Source organism: Polyodon spathula, chromosome 5 (assembly GCF_017654505.1).
Source record: "Polyodon spathula isolate WHYD16114869_AA chromosome 5, ASM1765450v1, whole genome shotgun sequence".
NCBI lineage: Eukaryota > Metazoa > Chordata > Actinopteri > Acipenseriformes > Polyodontidae > Polyodon > Polyodon spathula.
Window position 1 is genome coordinate 20,969,394 of NC_054538.1, and position 12,592 is coordinate 20,981,985.

Here is a 12,592-nt window from a genome sequence, read left to right on the forward strand (position 1 = left end):
CGGGCACTATAGGGTAAATGACGTAATTAAAGAGCCAGCAGCACGTTTGCAAAATATTTTTAATCTTGTGATGCTTTGTATTGAACCATTCTTTTTCCAATACTTTTGAAAATGTTGAATGATAAATACAACCTGTTGTAACGTTTAACAAAAAAAAAAAAAAAACAGAAAAGACAGAAAGCAGCTCATAATTTAGAAGTGAAAACAACATTTATTACCATGACCCATCATGACATAAAAAAAGCACAGCACACCACAACCAATGCAATCAGCAATCTTTCTGTCTTCCCAACAGATTGTATAACGAATCATCTAAAAATAATGGTAACATACTGTGGAACATCTAAACCTATCTAAATATTTTAATAGTCTTCTGGGTTTGCTGTTAGACCTTCTGAATGGTTAAATCATGACGAAAGACAGCCACTGTGAGAGAAAACAGAAAAAGAGCAAAGTGTTAGGAATGAAGAATATAGAACAAGCTGTTATTTTGTGAAGTCAACGTGAATGTGAGAAAAAAAAAAAAAAAAAAAAAACAGTAAGATGTCTCAATTTAACCGACTGTTATAAGAGATCCTGAATTTTGCACTGTGTCCCAAAAACAGGGTACCACTCCTGGTAATCTTGAGCTGTACAGGCTGGATAGTGTCAGATAGCAAAGCTATTACTGACAATAGATCTCGGGCACTGAATTTAAAGGAAAAATCGAGGTTTCTATTCAATTATACTGAAGAAAAAAAAATATTATTTTGATCTTCTAATAGTGAACTATTGGCTTTTTGATGTCTGGTTACTATAGAACCAGTGCAAATATGTTGCCTTCTGCTTGGTCTTTCAGCAAAAAAAGTACACTTTACATTTGTACAATGCAATTTTAACTGCTGCATCTCCTGCATAACCCAGTAGATGGCAAAGACATGTGTGAAGGGAAACCAATCCAATGTAAATCAAAGGGTGTCTCACCTGGAAATAGTTGAGCTCCATGAACCCAGTGTTTGCACTGTCCACCTTTTTAAAGATTCCTAAAAAACAAACACAAAAACACATCCATCATGATCCCTTTCTATCCACCACACTTTCTATGCACTGGCCATTAACATTAAAGGTTTCCATTGCCACAAACAGATTGAATAATGAAATATGGTAGAATACGTATTACAAAACAGTATGTACTGAAATCACTACCCCTTGGCAGACTGTAAGTAAATTGTGTAATTTCTTTTTTTCCCTTTTCTCATCCCTGGTTTTCTCCCCGAATTAGAACATCGAATTATGTTTCCCTCATCTCAGCAACTCCCACCAACAGCTCAGGAGAACTGAAGGTCACTGGATGTCCTCAGACCCTGCTCACTTGGACTTCCTAACCTGCATAAGCGCCAGTGCCAATGCGACGCTGCCTAAGGAATCTGCAACAAAGAACGGCACCCTGACACAGCCAGGATGCTCCCCTGCACTCCCCTGGCTGCACAACTCACCATGCACATAGTGCAGCCCTGCTTTTACTTGGAAAACCTCGCAAGGAGCTCCCTGGTGTCATTTCTAAAGCTAGATTTTGTCTGTATGGTGATCCGAGTACACTTTGCTTCTACAGCAAATTGATTATGATCAAACTCTGCCCAAAATAACCTAAGGATTTCTTAGCTGAAGCTCCACTGCTTAAATAACTGAAAAGATACAACACTGGTGAAGGCATTATCCAAAAAGGTTGCTTTGCTTGACTCAGCCACTTATAGTTCAATGGACATCAGAATGAAATTAATTGAATGTTTGAGGATACTGCTAAGTATAAATGCTTACTGAACATGCTTTCAAGACGCATCAGGCAGGCAACAAAGTTATCAAAGTCGATGGTCATGTCGGGATCAGCGTAACGGGCAACGACGACCTGGTGAATGCTGTTGTTCAGGCTGAAACCTGGTCAGAAGAAGAAAGTTAGCTCCACTGTTGTCAAAACCACATTCAGCTCAGGAATGCATGTAAAACACTTGGGTTTCCAAGGTGTGGCATTAAACATCTCCTACTTGGCAACTATTGAGACACAGCCAAAAGGTTTAATCACAGTAAACCAGCCATTCAATTTGTGTGAATCAAATCCAACTGAACTATCACCCACACTCACTTTGTTTTTTTACACAAACCTATAAAAAGCACATAAAATGGAAGGTGCATTGTGTTTAGATTTACCATCATTAAGGTTACCTGTTTTTAAAAAAGGGCTAAAAATATTAAGTAATATGAGGGTTAGATTTCCAGAATGAAAAACAGGGACTTTTTTCCCCCTTCAGTTCCCTGATGCTGTGACAACTCTGAAGCTGTTAAAACAACAGTATATAATAACACAGTCATAATTTAAAATTAAACATTGGGTGTATTTATTGCAGATCATAACAACTCATTGTTTTCTTTCTATTATCATCAAATCAAAATATGTTAAATGTACAAAAAGTCAGATTAGAAAAAAATAGATCAGCGATTACCATTTAAACATGTGATACACACATAATCAGAATCATGAAACAAATAATCCATGCGATTGTTTATTGTATTTTGGAATGGCACTAACACAACCTAATAAATGACTCTGCTGTTAACTTGCTGGGCACACCATTACAGTTTTTTTACAAAAAAAAAAAAGTGAATAAAATTGCAAAACCGTGATGACTTAACAATTGTATTGTTTCTGAGTGGGACAAAAAATTAAGGCTGAAGTCCCAGGACAATCCCAGTTTTCCCGGGATGTCTGGTAACCCTAAACAATATATACTTTTATTGTGATGATCTACAACCTAACCCACAATCCAAAATGCTGTATGAAATGGAATAAGTCCACTCTCCATAAGAATTACCTGCTGCTTTCAATGCTGATCGCATTTCATGGGTGCCCATGGTGCCAGACTGATCTAGATCGTTATCCTTGTATATTTTCTAGAAAAAAAAAATTAAAACTGTGAAATGAATGTTATCACATTAATATAGATGATTCGTTGACAGTATTCCTGCACAGTTTTCAGACTGAAAAGAAAAACATTGTAATGCTCTGAAAATGCTGTCTTTAATTGCTGTATGTCTTATTAAACACAAATATAATCTCTCACTTTTAATTGTGTATTTATTTATACAATTTCTTTGAAAGCCACGTGCCACTATATGCTGTAATGCTAGCGAGATGAGGTTAAAAGCTCTAAAACTGTTTTTTGCACAATGAGTCTGGCTCTTTTGTGCAGTAGTGAGGACACTGCTTGTGGTGTTTGTGGTAAATCTTTGCCCTGCCTCCATCCTGTTACACAACCATATGTTACAATGAACTAAATACTGTATAGGAAACCTCCCAAAATAAAAAAAAGTAAAAATCTGAACTAGATACTGTGCATATAAACCTGTGTGTAAAAAATTGGAATTCTTACCAGATATTTCTGAACTTTTTTCCACAGAGTTGCAAATTCCGTCATTCCAAGTTTACCATTTCCATTGTCCTGTGGTTGTGTTAAGGGCAACCTGCTCTGCTAGAACTACAGCACATTGTTTACCACACCCCAGGAACTCTAGAGCCAACAAGGTCACCATTAACTACAAGACACAAGCCAATACTTTGTAAACAGATCCCTGTAGTTGAATTATTGATGTCCGTCAATAGCTGATAATGAGCAGCAAACCTTCCAACAAATTGCAAACCTGCAAAACCACATTCAAAATCCGAAGCACAGTGCACTGCACCACCCTCAGACGTCTCAGCCACAAACATACCCACTATGTTTCAAAACTGCACTCACAGGAAACCTGCAATTCAACTGCAAATAAATAAACTTCAAAAAATAATACACTTTTATAAATGAATAACTCAAATATTTAAATTACTAATTTAATTCCTTCTTTTAAGAAGGAATTAATTTGTTTAATAATGTTAGTGTTAGTTATAGAATCAGCTTGCTATATTTACCTATTTATAACTGTAACTTTTCTTTTCGAAAAAGAAGACGAAACACAAAGGTCTTAAATGTTTCCCAGTTTTAAATAAATAAAAAAACTAAACTGTATTTTGATTTTTTAATGTTTGGTTTGTTTGTTAAGAAAAAAAATAGTTCACTGTTCACAGGTGGAATTATACCGTCAAAGAACCACTGCAGCAGCATGGGACGACCACGCAGGACATAAAAAAGTAAATAAAAGGTTATACATCTTAATGTTATTGCTGTTAAAACCTTAAAGCAGTTTAATAGCAGTAAGGGCCACCTCTGGCCTTCAACTCCTCCAGCCAGGAAATGCCCTGCCTGTCAGTCATTAGTGCTTAATTATGTACAGGTCACATGGGCATCTAAACTGACTTCACTACAGCACACAAACTGGCAGCTTAATGAAAAAGACAACCAGATTTCAAAATGTTACTGTTGAAAACAGAGATGTGTTCATTGAAAATCAGGAAAATGCTGCCACAAGAAAAAAGACGTTGAGTGATATACATTTACTAAAAGCGTAACTGGAAGAAAATGAAGAAAACAGGAGAATTCATCAAATACCAGAACAGCAACTCCACAACATTACGGTATACTGGGAATCAAAGACAGATATTTAACACGACACAAATATGAACGTTCTATTTACTACAGTAACCAAACAGACTTAAAACAAAACAAAGTTTAGTGCCAAAAACAAAAGCATTAAAAAACAAGGGAAGGGTAATGGTCACAGACCATTTACAGACTAGCTACAACTAATTATAACAAATAAAGTATACCAAAGTGTGCAATAAAAAGCATGTAATTGTATCTCGGGCTTCTGGTGAAGTGGATACTCCACTTTCGGTCTCATCATTTATCTTGCCACGAGAGTTTATTCCTTATATTATTATTATTACTGTTATTGACGTTTTATTTTTTTAACTGCTGGTTTTGTTATGTGTAAAACGGTTTGTTTATATGCCACGCTTAGGGGATGAGTAATAATTAGTTGTAGTGATTGTGAGAGTCAAATGATTAGAAATGGAACCAGCATACAGATTTGTGAGCTAGTTTTTCCCCTGGTTTAAGTTTGCATTTCAAATAGATTTATTTATAGCGTTTATGTGGACTATTTAGCTGTCACTGTAGCTGCTGTTCTGTCTCGGTGGCACTGCGCTGTGTTTATTTACTTTTAGAAAGGGTGAAGGGTGATGCATTTTGATTCCAAATTTTGATTGAAATTCAGGAAAGAACAGAAATGCAGCACTCCGATTGGCTGGAACACTTTACATGTTGATGCAGAGTCGTTACCAGCATGAGAAGCGATGTTGGTGTGGTTCAGCTGTGCGTACCATGTGAAAGATTTCTGGGGGAGCTCCTGCCACAGACTATACATGACTTTTACAGAAATTAAAGGGTTGTTGACAAAGCGGTTTAACAGTAGAGTTTTTAGCAGAATATGGGAGAAAATCTCTCCCGGTAGTTGTCCGGGAGAAGTGTCCAAAAAACGGGAGAGAGTCGGGAAATAAGGGAGATTTGACAGGTCTGCTGTATATCTGTTTGTTGTGGGTATACAAATAACTTTAATCATACTGGGGTTTTGTTTATAACAGCAGCAGCAAATACTATTGTACTGACTGTATGTAAAGCATGACTGATGCTTAACCATATAGTCTGGGATACTGCAGTAAGCAAAAAAAAAAAAAACTGATGTCTTAAATATAGGATACATCCATGAGGTTGACCATGACTCTGCAAGTTTCCAGACTGAAGCCATCCGTTTTAATGTCGGAGCCTGAAATATAAAATAAATAATAAAGAAAAAGTGTGGTTCAACTGTCGACTGACTGCTGAAGTACTGTCTTTGATTTCTTCTTTCCATAAAGCTGTATGCAGCTTTGCTCTTTCATCTCTGATAGAGCTGGTGGAGCAAAAACATTTCAAAAGGACACAGTCACACACTGGAAATCGGGAAATCAAAGACAAACAAACCACCTTGTGTGATGCATAACATGGAAAAAAAGGCTGTTTATACAAAGAAAATGTGCAAATACTTCACGTCTTCTATGGGCTGTATTCTGAGTTCAATATCGTGCCTTTTGTGGAACAACGACAAAATGAACAAAAAACAGACTTACGTTTTGACACCACATTATTTAAAATAGTTTTCAGTTCTGAGGCAGAAATCTCATTGTCCTGTGAATAAAAAATGCAACAAGTGATCAGGGGCTGTAAGGAAAAGTGCATAACTAAATGCAAATACACTAATTTAAAGTGTTATGCAAAGACTACAGTAGAAAGAAAAAAACAAACAGTTGAAAGCAAATTTTACGGTTTTTGTGATGCTTTGGGTTTTGTGTAACTATCTTCCAGCATGTACTTCTAATTAATTATCACAATAATAATACAACTAATAATAATAATAATAATAATAATAATAATAATAATAATAATAATAATATCAATTGCAACAAACTTGTAGATTTAGTACAGAGCTGTGTACTAGCTAATAAAGTACTATCTCAGGATCATCCCCTAGTAGCTGCGTACTAACTTAATACCAATTGCAACGAAAAAAGATGGGGAACAAAAGTTGAGGACTAGCTGATTCCCTAGCCTTAGTATGGCGCTCAGGATTAAGTTCTTTTTTGTAGATTTAAATCTTTATTATTGTTGTCTTTTAATCATTTGAACTTAAGAAAATTATGTGCGGAAATGTATTTACGCATGAAAGTAAATACTAAGCCTGACTTGCATAAGAATATTTTCCCATTTTAAACCAAATTCACATGTATAATCAAATTTCCCTTAAACACCACCAAAATGAATGAAGCTGCATTAGAGGATAAATAAAACTTGTATTAGTACTTATTAATTAATTCACACACAAAACAAATGCATTTGTTTATAGGGTTAAAGGTGTATTGTAGACTATAAAAGGTGTAAATCGAATCAGAAATGCTAATTACATATTTCAGGTATAGCCTATAAACGCTTAATTTCTCAGTACATCCATACGAAGACAACCATGGCCAACAGTCGTGTGCAAAATAATACAGTGGAGATTTTTTTAAACTGGAGGATGGCCATATGGATTCCACAGCAATACACTTGTAAGCAGATTTAGAACATAAGAACATAAGAAAGTTTACAAACGAGAGGAGGCCATTCGGCCCATCTTGCTCGTTTGGTTGTTAGTAGCTTATTGATCCCAGAATCTCATCAAGTAGCTTCTTGAAGGATCCCAGGGTGTCAGCTTCAACAACATTACTGGGGAGTTGGTTCCAGACCCTCACAATACTCTGTGTAAATCTGACACATTATTTTCTCTTGTCCAGCGCTTCTTTTAACTGTTCTGTATACCAGTCTGTCAGAGGGCGGGATCGCTATGAGTACTGTATGCAACCCTCTGATTGGTGGAAGTATTACTGGCAATCCAATCAGAGCAGCCAATAAAGCCTAACTAACTTATCCGCCTGTTATACGGTGTAGCCCAGCTTAAGATGTGCGCTGCAATTAAAAAAAAAAAAAAAAAAAAAAAAAATCCTGAACCTTCTAACGCCCCCCTTCCCCCCACCAGGATACAGTCCGCTCACCCCAGTTTGAGAACACTGTTCTCAAAATAATTGAGAATATTTTAATATGCAGCCGGGGACTATCTTCTGCAGCTTAGTTCATTGTAATTGGTACTAACTTGCGTACTAGTTTAGTATCGTCCTCCGGACTAACCACGGGATCATCCCCAGTTAGTACGCTCCTTTTAGTTAATTGCAATTGACCCAATATGTCCAGCATTGGTTACACCCACCTCCCCTGCAAGTCTGACAAACAAGTTCTTGAAACTTGCATCTATTTGGTCCTCAGAAACCAAACCCTAGTTAAAAAAAATAGAAAAAAAGAGAATAAATATATTAGTGCTTTAGTGATATAATATGTTGAGGTATAACACAAGAACATCACTGATGCTGGGGAAAAGAGTCAGAAAAAAGCAAACTGATTTAAGCTAATGGCATTTTTTTATTTCTTTTTTTGTTATCACTATAAGTACATTGATTATATTTAAAACTGTGTTTGGTGGACGTTTCTATATTGTGTGCTTGTCTATAGGAAGCAGTAGCCAGTGCAGATGCTGATTACTGTGGAGGATTACTTCAGCTCTCCTGGGCCAGCCCAGAGCACACCTTCATGACATCAACATGGTACTAGCTTGAGTTCAAAATATGCTTCTTTTTTTTTTTTACTATACCTGCACGCATGGAGCTACTGTAAAGCAACAGACTTACAACAAGGAGGGAATATAAAAAAAGAAAAACAATCTGGTGAGTGAGAGCAAAACAAACTGTACCTGCTCAAGGACTGCATCAACAGGATCTTCACACAACCTGGAAGCAAAAAATAATAATTACAATTGGGATTTCTTTGTAGTTAAACAACAAAATGAAATAATGCAGACGTTCGGATCAAAAAAACGAAATAAAAAAACATGCATACTGCACCTCGGCTAAAATTAAATCATTAAAGTCCATAATACTGGTCCTACATATATAGTGTGGAACGGGTTAATGAGCTACACAGGGGGAGAACTGAATCTCTTCAATGGTTTTCAAAGAAATATACTAATGGATGACAGGTGAGTTTTGACATATAAATGTCCCCACTGACATTAAATCTGATTTAAAACCCCAGATATAAACAAGGATACCATGCCTTGCATCAGCACATTCAATTGTTCTGGAATTTCTCAAATTGCTGGTCAAGTGATGACAGGTTACAGGACCCAGGCTCTGTCAAACTGCGACTGCCCTAACGTTGCTCAGGACCGCGGTACTTACTGCGTGTCGGCCTGTTTCTCTGCGAAGACGCGCAGGCAGAAGTCTCCGTTTTTGTGCGGCTCGAAGGTGGAGGGGACCACGAGGTACTCCCCGGGCGGCAGCTTGAAGCGGCTGCACACCTCCCGCAGGTTGACGAAGGTTTCGGACCTGGCAGTCTGGGCGTGAGTCAGGAAGAAGTTCTTATCCAAGTGAACATCCCTTTGACCATGGAACTGTCAGGCAAAAATAAAAAACCTTCACTGTGATCTGAAAAACATGCCTCGTATATGAAATAGTATGCCATTTAAACTATTCAGTACATGACGCACATGCAGAAATGCTGAAATGCGCAGCACACACTTCTGTGAAAATGGTATGCCACTAAAATGACTGACTAGAGGCTCGGTTGGTGGGTGCTTCAGTGTCCAAGACTGGCATTTCATTAAGAACAGTATAAAAATGAAGGCTACTTTGTGAACCATGTAGATTCACAGAAAGATTGAGGGCCATACTAATAAAGCCCTAGTAATACAGACTGCCTCTGCTTTTTCAATATGGGGATACCCTGTTGCTCCTATCCGAGTGAGGAGTACTCCCTCCCAGCCAGTCTGCATACCTGCTGTGGAATCTGGAATAGAAAGACAAAGGAAATTACTTATCATGCTTTCAAGAGCATTCACAGACCCTTAACATTTTTGGTAACATCTAGTTTTCTAATTGAGCTGCTTTACAGACTCTCTTTCCAGGCATGCAACCCCCGCGGAGTTGGCACAGTGCATGTACCTCGTAGATGGCGTAGCCGATGGTGTGCATGTCCTCTCCCATCTTCCTCTGCCTCCTGCGGTTCTTCTGTATCAGACCCACCAGGAAGGTGCAACCGTCCTCCCCATCATCTGGGTCATCATCCACCTCCTCCAGCTTGATCACAAACTGGGGATTAGTCCAGAAGGTATCTGATGATTCAATAGGGGTGTAACGATACAGTAAATGTCACAGTACGATATGTATCACAATACGTGTAATGGTCAAGATTTTATACTTGTATGATGCTGTGCAGAACGAAAGCCCTGCCGGGATGATGTGTGGGGGATATTGGCTGGCAGGGAGGGGGTTACTTTTTTCCCTGTCAAAATACGAGGGAATGTGGCTGGAGCCGAAAATTGAATACATTATTAAATTATTAATTAGGCTCGAGGTGATCATGGGTATTAGTTTAGAATTCCTTTTGAGAATTTATGTCGGTGTTAGGGGTTGAAGGCATGTGTGTTACCTGTGTGTAAGTGTATACATTATCGTTGGGGTGTAGGGAAGTATTATATAGCCGTGTTTAGTTTGCATACATTTTATGAGTTAAAACACACTTATTCTTCATTCAAGAACCACCTGATGAGTTACAATGAGCTCTTGTGCTTTTGTTCTTGTATCATAATACAAACGATACAGACCTTTATTACAATACGATACATGATGTAAATAAAGGTAGCATGATTCAGCAATACAATCATCGTTGCACCCTAAGGGAGGAAGAACCTGTGCTGAAAACTGGAAGAAAATGGGCGGCAAAGAAAGCTGTGGAAGATGCTAAGGCTGCCCTTCGAATCAGTGATATTATGGAGCAAGTTCAGCATGGAACAGGGGGCGTAACTTGGCCAATATGTTGCCACCAGTTCCATCAAAGCATTACACACAAAAGACAATATTCTTCCATCCAGGAGAGCAACCACCAAGAAAAGGTGTTAAAACCAAGTCTCGTCCAGGACAACTGGAAGCTGCTAGAGACTGGAAGACGCTGGCAGATGTTGGCCAACGGCTTATTTTTCCACCTGAGATTGCCACTACTAACCAGACATTGTCTTGTGGTCTCGGTCAGCTCGCCTTGTTCATCTGGTAGAGTTAACAGTGCCATGGGAGGATGCTGTGGATGAACCGTATGAGAGGAAGAAACTTCGGTATGCTCAACTAGCAGCTGAAGCGGAACAGCGAGGATGGAGAGTCCGAGTTTACCCAGTGGAGGTGGGTTGTCGAGGATTTGTGGCACACTCTACAATCCGGTTTCTCAGTGATGTCGGGTTCAGTGGCCAAGAGCTGCGTAGCACAATGAAGAACTTATCTGAAGCAGCAGAAAGGAGCTGCAACTGGCTGTGGTTGAGACAGAAAGATTCTGGATGGGGATCTCAAGTACAATAGAAAGAAAACAACGCTGATGTACAGGTAAGTAAGCTGGGCTGAGCTGAGTGGGGGATGGAGGGGGGTGATGCTGGGACGCCAGAATCACTGTCGAGCCCTCTTGAGGTGTCGTGGGCTAGTCAACGAAACATAGAGGACAGAAGGTGACCACTTGAAGACCCCAGATATGTACCCAACTTAGCTCAATCCAGACAGTTGTCATGCTGATGTACTGGGGAGACTGCACTATGGTTGATCCCCGGAGCCAGCATCACAGCCGTTGTGTGAGCTAATGCGCTGGGGAGGCAAAATAAGCTGATCCCTGGAGCCAGCATTACACTTCAGCCATCAACACCAGGCAGAAGGATATCTACATCAACAGATGGAAAGAAACATAAATGGATGGAGATGCAGATGGATCACATTAGTTTACTGTAAAGCTACGTCTTAGTTGGTGCTTATCTTGGCAAGAGCCGAGTTCAAATCAGCATGAAGTTATAATATCTATTCTCATGTAGTGGAAATCTCAAGAGCCTGACATGAGGGTCACACCCTCGTCTTTTTTTGCTAACAAGGGGATCAATAAATCCGGTCCCAACTTGTTCAGATTAGAGAGGGTGCTGAATTTTGACCTTAAATAATTTAAAAAATATTGCACTGTATTTACTTAAAACTATTTAAATGATGCCTATGCTATTGCTTTAATGTAGCAACTTAACCTAATGACAAAGGAAAGCAAAACATTTTGGCAGGGAAAAAAACCCTCTTGTGGGATACAGGAGTTTCAGTAGGATATTTCTTTCAATTAACAGGTGAAATATATCTAGTGGTCTCAACCTAGCCCTAGCGGACATTAGTGTAACCCACATCAAAAAATAATATGCATAATCTGGAACAACTGTCAGTCCCTCCTTGAGAAAGGCCCAGGATTGAATGGCAGAGACGTTCAGGTCAGGACTAAGCAGTGATAGGAAGCTCTCTGGTGCCTGTCATGATCTGCTGTAGCAGATACAAGCCATGGTGGCGAAAGCTGCTAAGTTTGTAGTATGTGGTTCCCTTAGGGGAGGGCTGGTACATTTGTTTGAAGATGCAATGATAAATCTTCATGTCAACACAGGTTTCTTGCAGAACAAATTGTCTGGGGAGTAAAGTACTGTAACGACCCTGGGTCTGTTGTAACTGCGATCGGGAAGGTTCTGGGACCCAGAGTCAAAGGTTCAACAGCAGCAGGTGCTCAGGGATGTCAGAGACGGGTGAAGAGCCACCAATTAAAAGCTCAGCTTGCCACAGGAGCTGGACCCAGTTGCAACATTGTTGTCACAAATCAGGGGATAAGATGATACAACAAACAAGGGATCGAGAGCGGGAAGCCGTGCATGCTTGGGATTGGTGGCTGGTGCACCGGGGGAGTGGCCTGGACAGCAGGATAAGTAGCAGGCACGAATAATGTGGCACGAGACGAAAGAGAGCTGAAGAACAGAGAGAGAATTGGAGAGAACAGCAAACGACAGCTAGAGAAAATCGGGACCAAAAGAACCAGGAAAGAAACTGGAGACTGTACTTAGTTGGCTGTAGCACACGGCCAAATAAGCGTGCTTTGGCCATTCTTTTCTTTTGTAATGTTTTCACAGTCTGAGCAGCACTATGTTGCTCAGCTGTAGCTGTACCATGCTTTTCCTG

General features: G+C 39.3%; 1 protein-coding gene across 1 annotated transcript in view; it reads right to left on the reverse strand.

Moving 5' to 3' along the window:
- Positions 1 to 188: 188 nt before the first annotated feature.
- Positions 189 to 12,592, reverse strand: part of LOC121315710 (calpain-2 catalytic subunit-like) — a 34,623-nt gene continuing 22,219 nt past the window's right edge. The window contains exons 10-21 of the mRNA XM_041250053.1: positions 9,530 to 9,699; positions 9,363 to 9,374; positions 8,768 to 8,979; positions 8,281 to 8,317; positions 7,744 to 7,809; positions 6,074 to 6,131; positions 5,666 to 5,730; positions 3,405 to 3,473; positions 2,847 to 2,925; positions 1,798 to 1,914; positions 964 to 1,022; positions 189 to 426 (exon numbers count right to left, since the gene is read on the reverse strand). Coding sequence (XP_041105987.1) covers positions 403 to 426; positions 964 to 1,022; positions 1,798 to 1,914; positions 2,847 to 2,925; positions 3,405 to 3,473; positions 5,666 to 5,730; positions 6,074 to 6,131; positions 7,744 to 7,809; positions 8,281 to 8,317; positions 8,768 to 8,979; positions 9,363 to 9,374; positions 9,530 to 9,699 — 968 coding nt within the window. The 3' untranslated portion in view covers positions 189 to 402. The remainder of the gene's footprint in view (positions 427 to 963; positions 1,023 to 1,797; positions 1,915 to 2,846; positions 2,926 to 3,404; positions 3,474 to 5,665; positions 5,731 to 6,073; positions 6,132 to 7,743; positions 7,810 to 8,280; positions 8,318 to 8,767; positions 8,980 to 9,362; positions 9,375 to 9,529; positions 9,700 to 12,592) is intronic.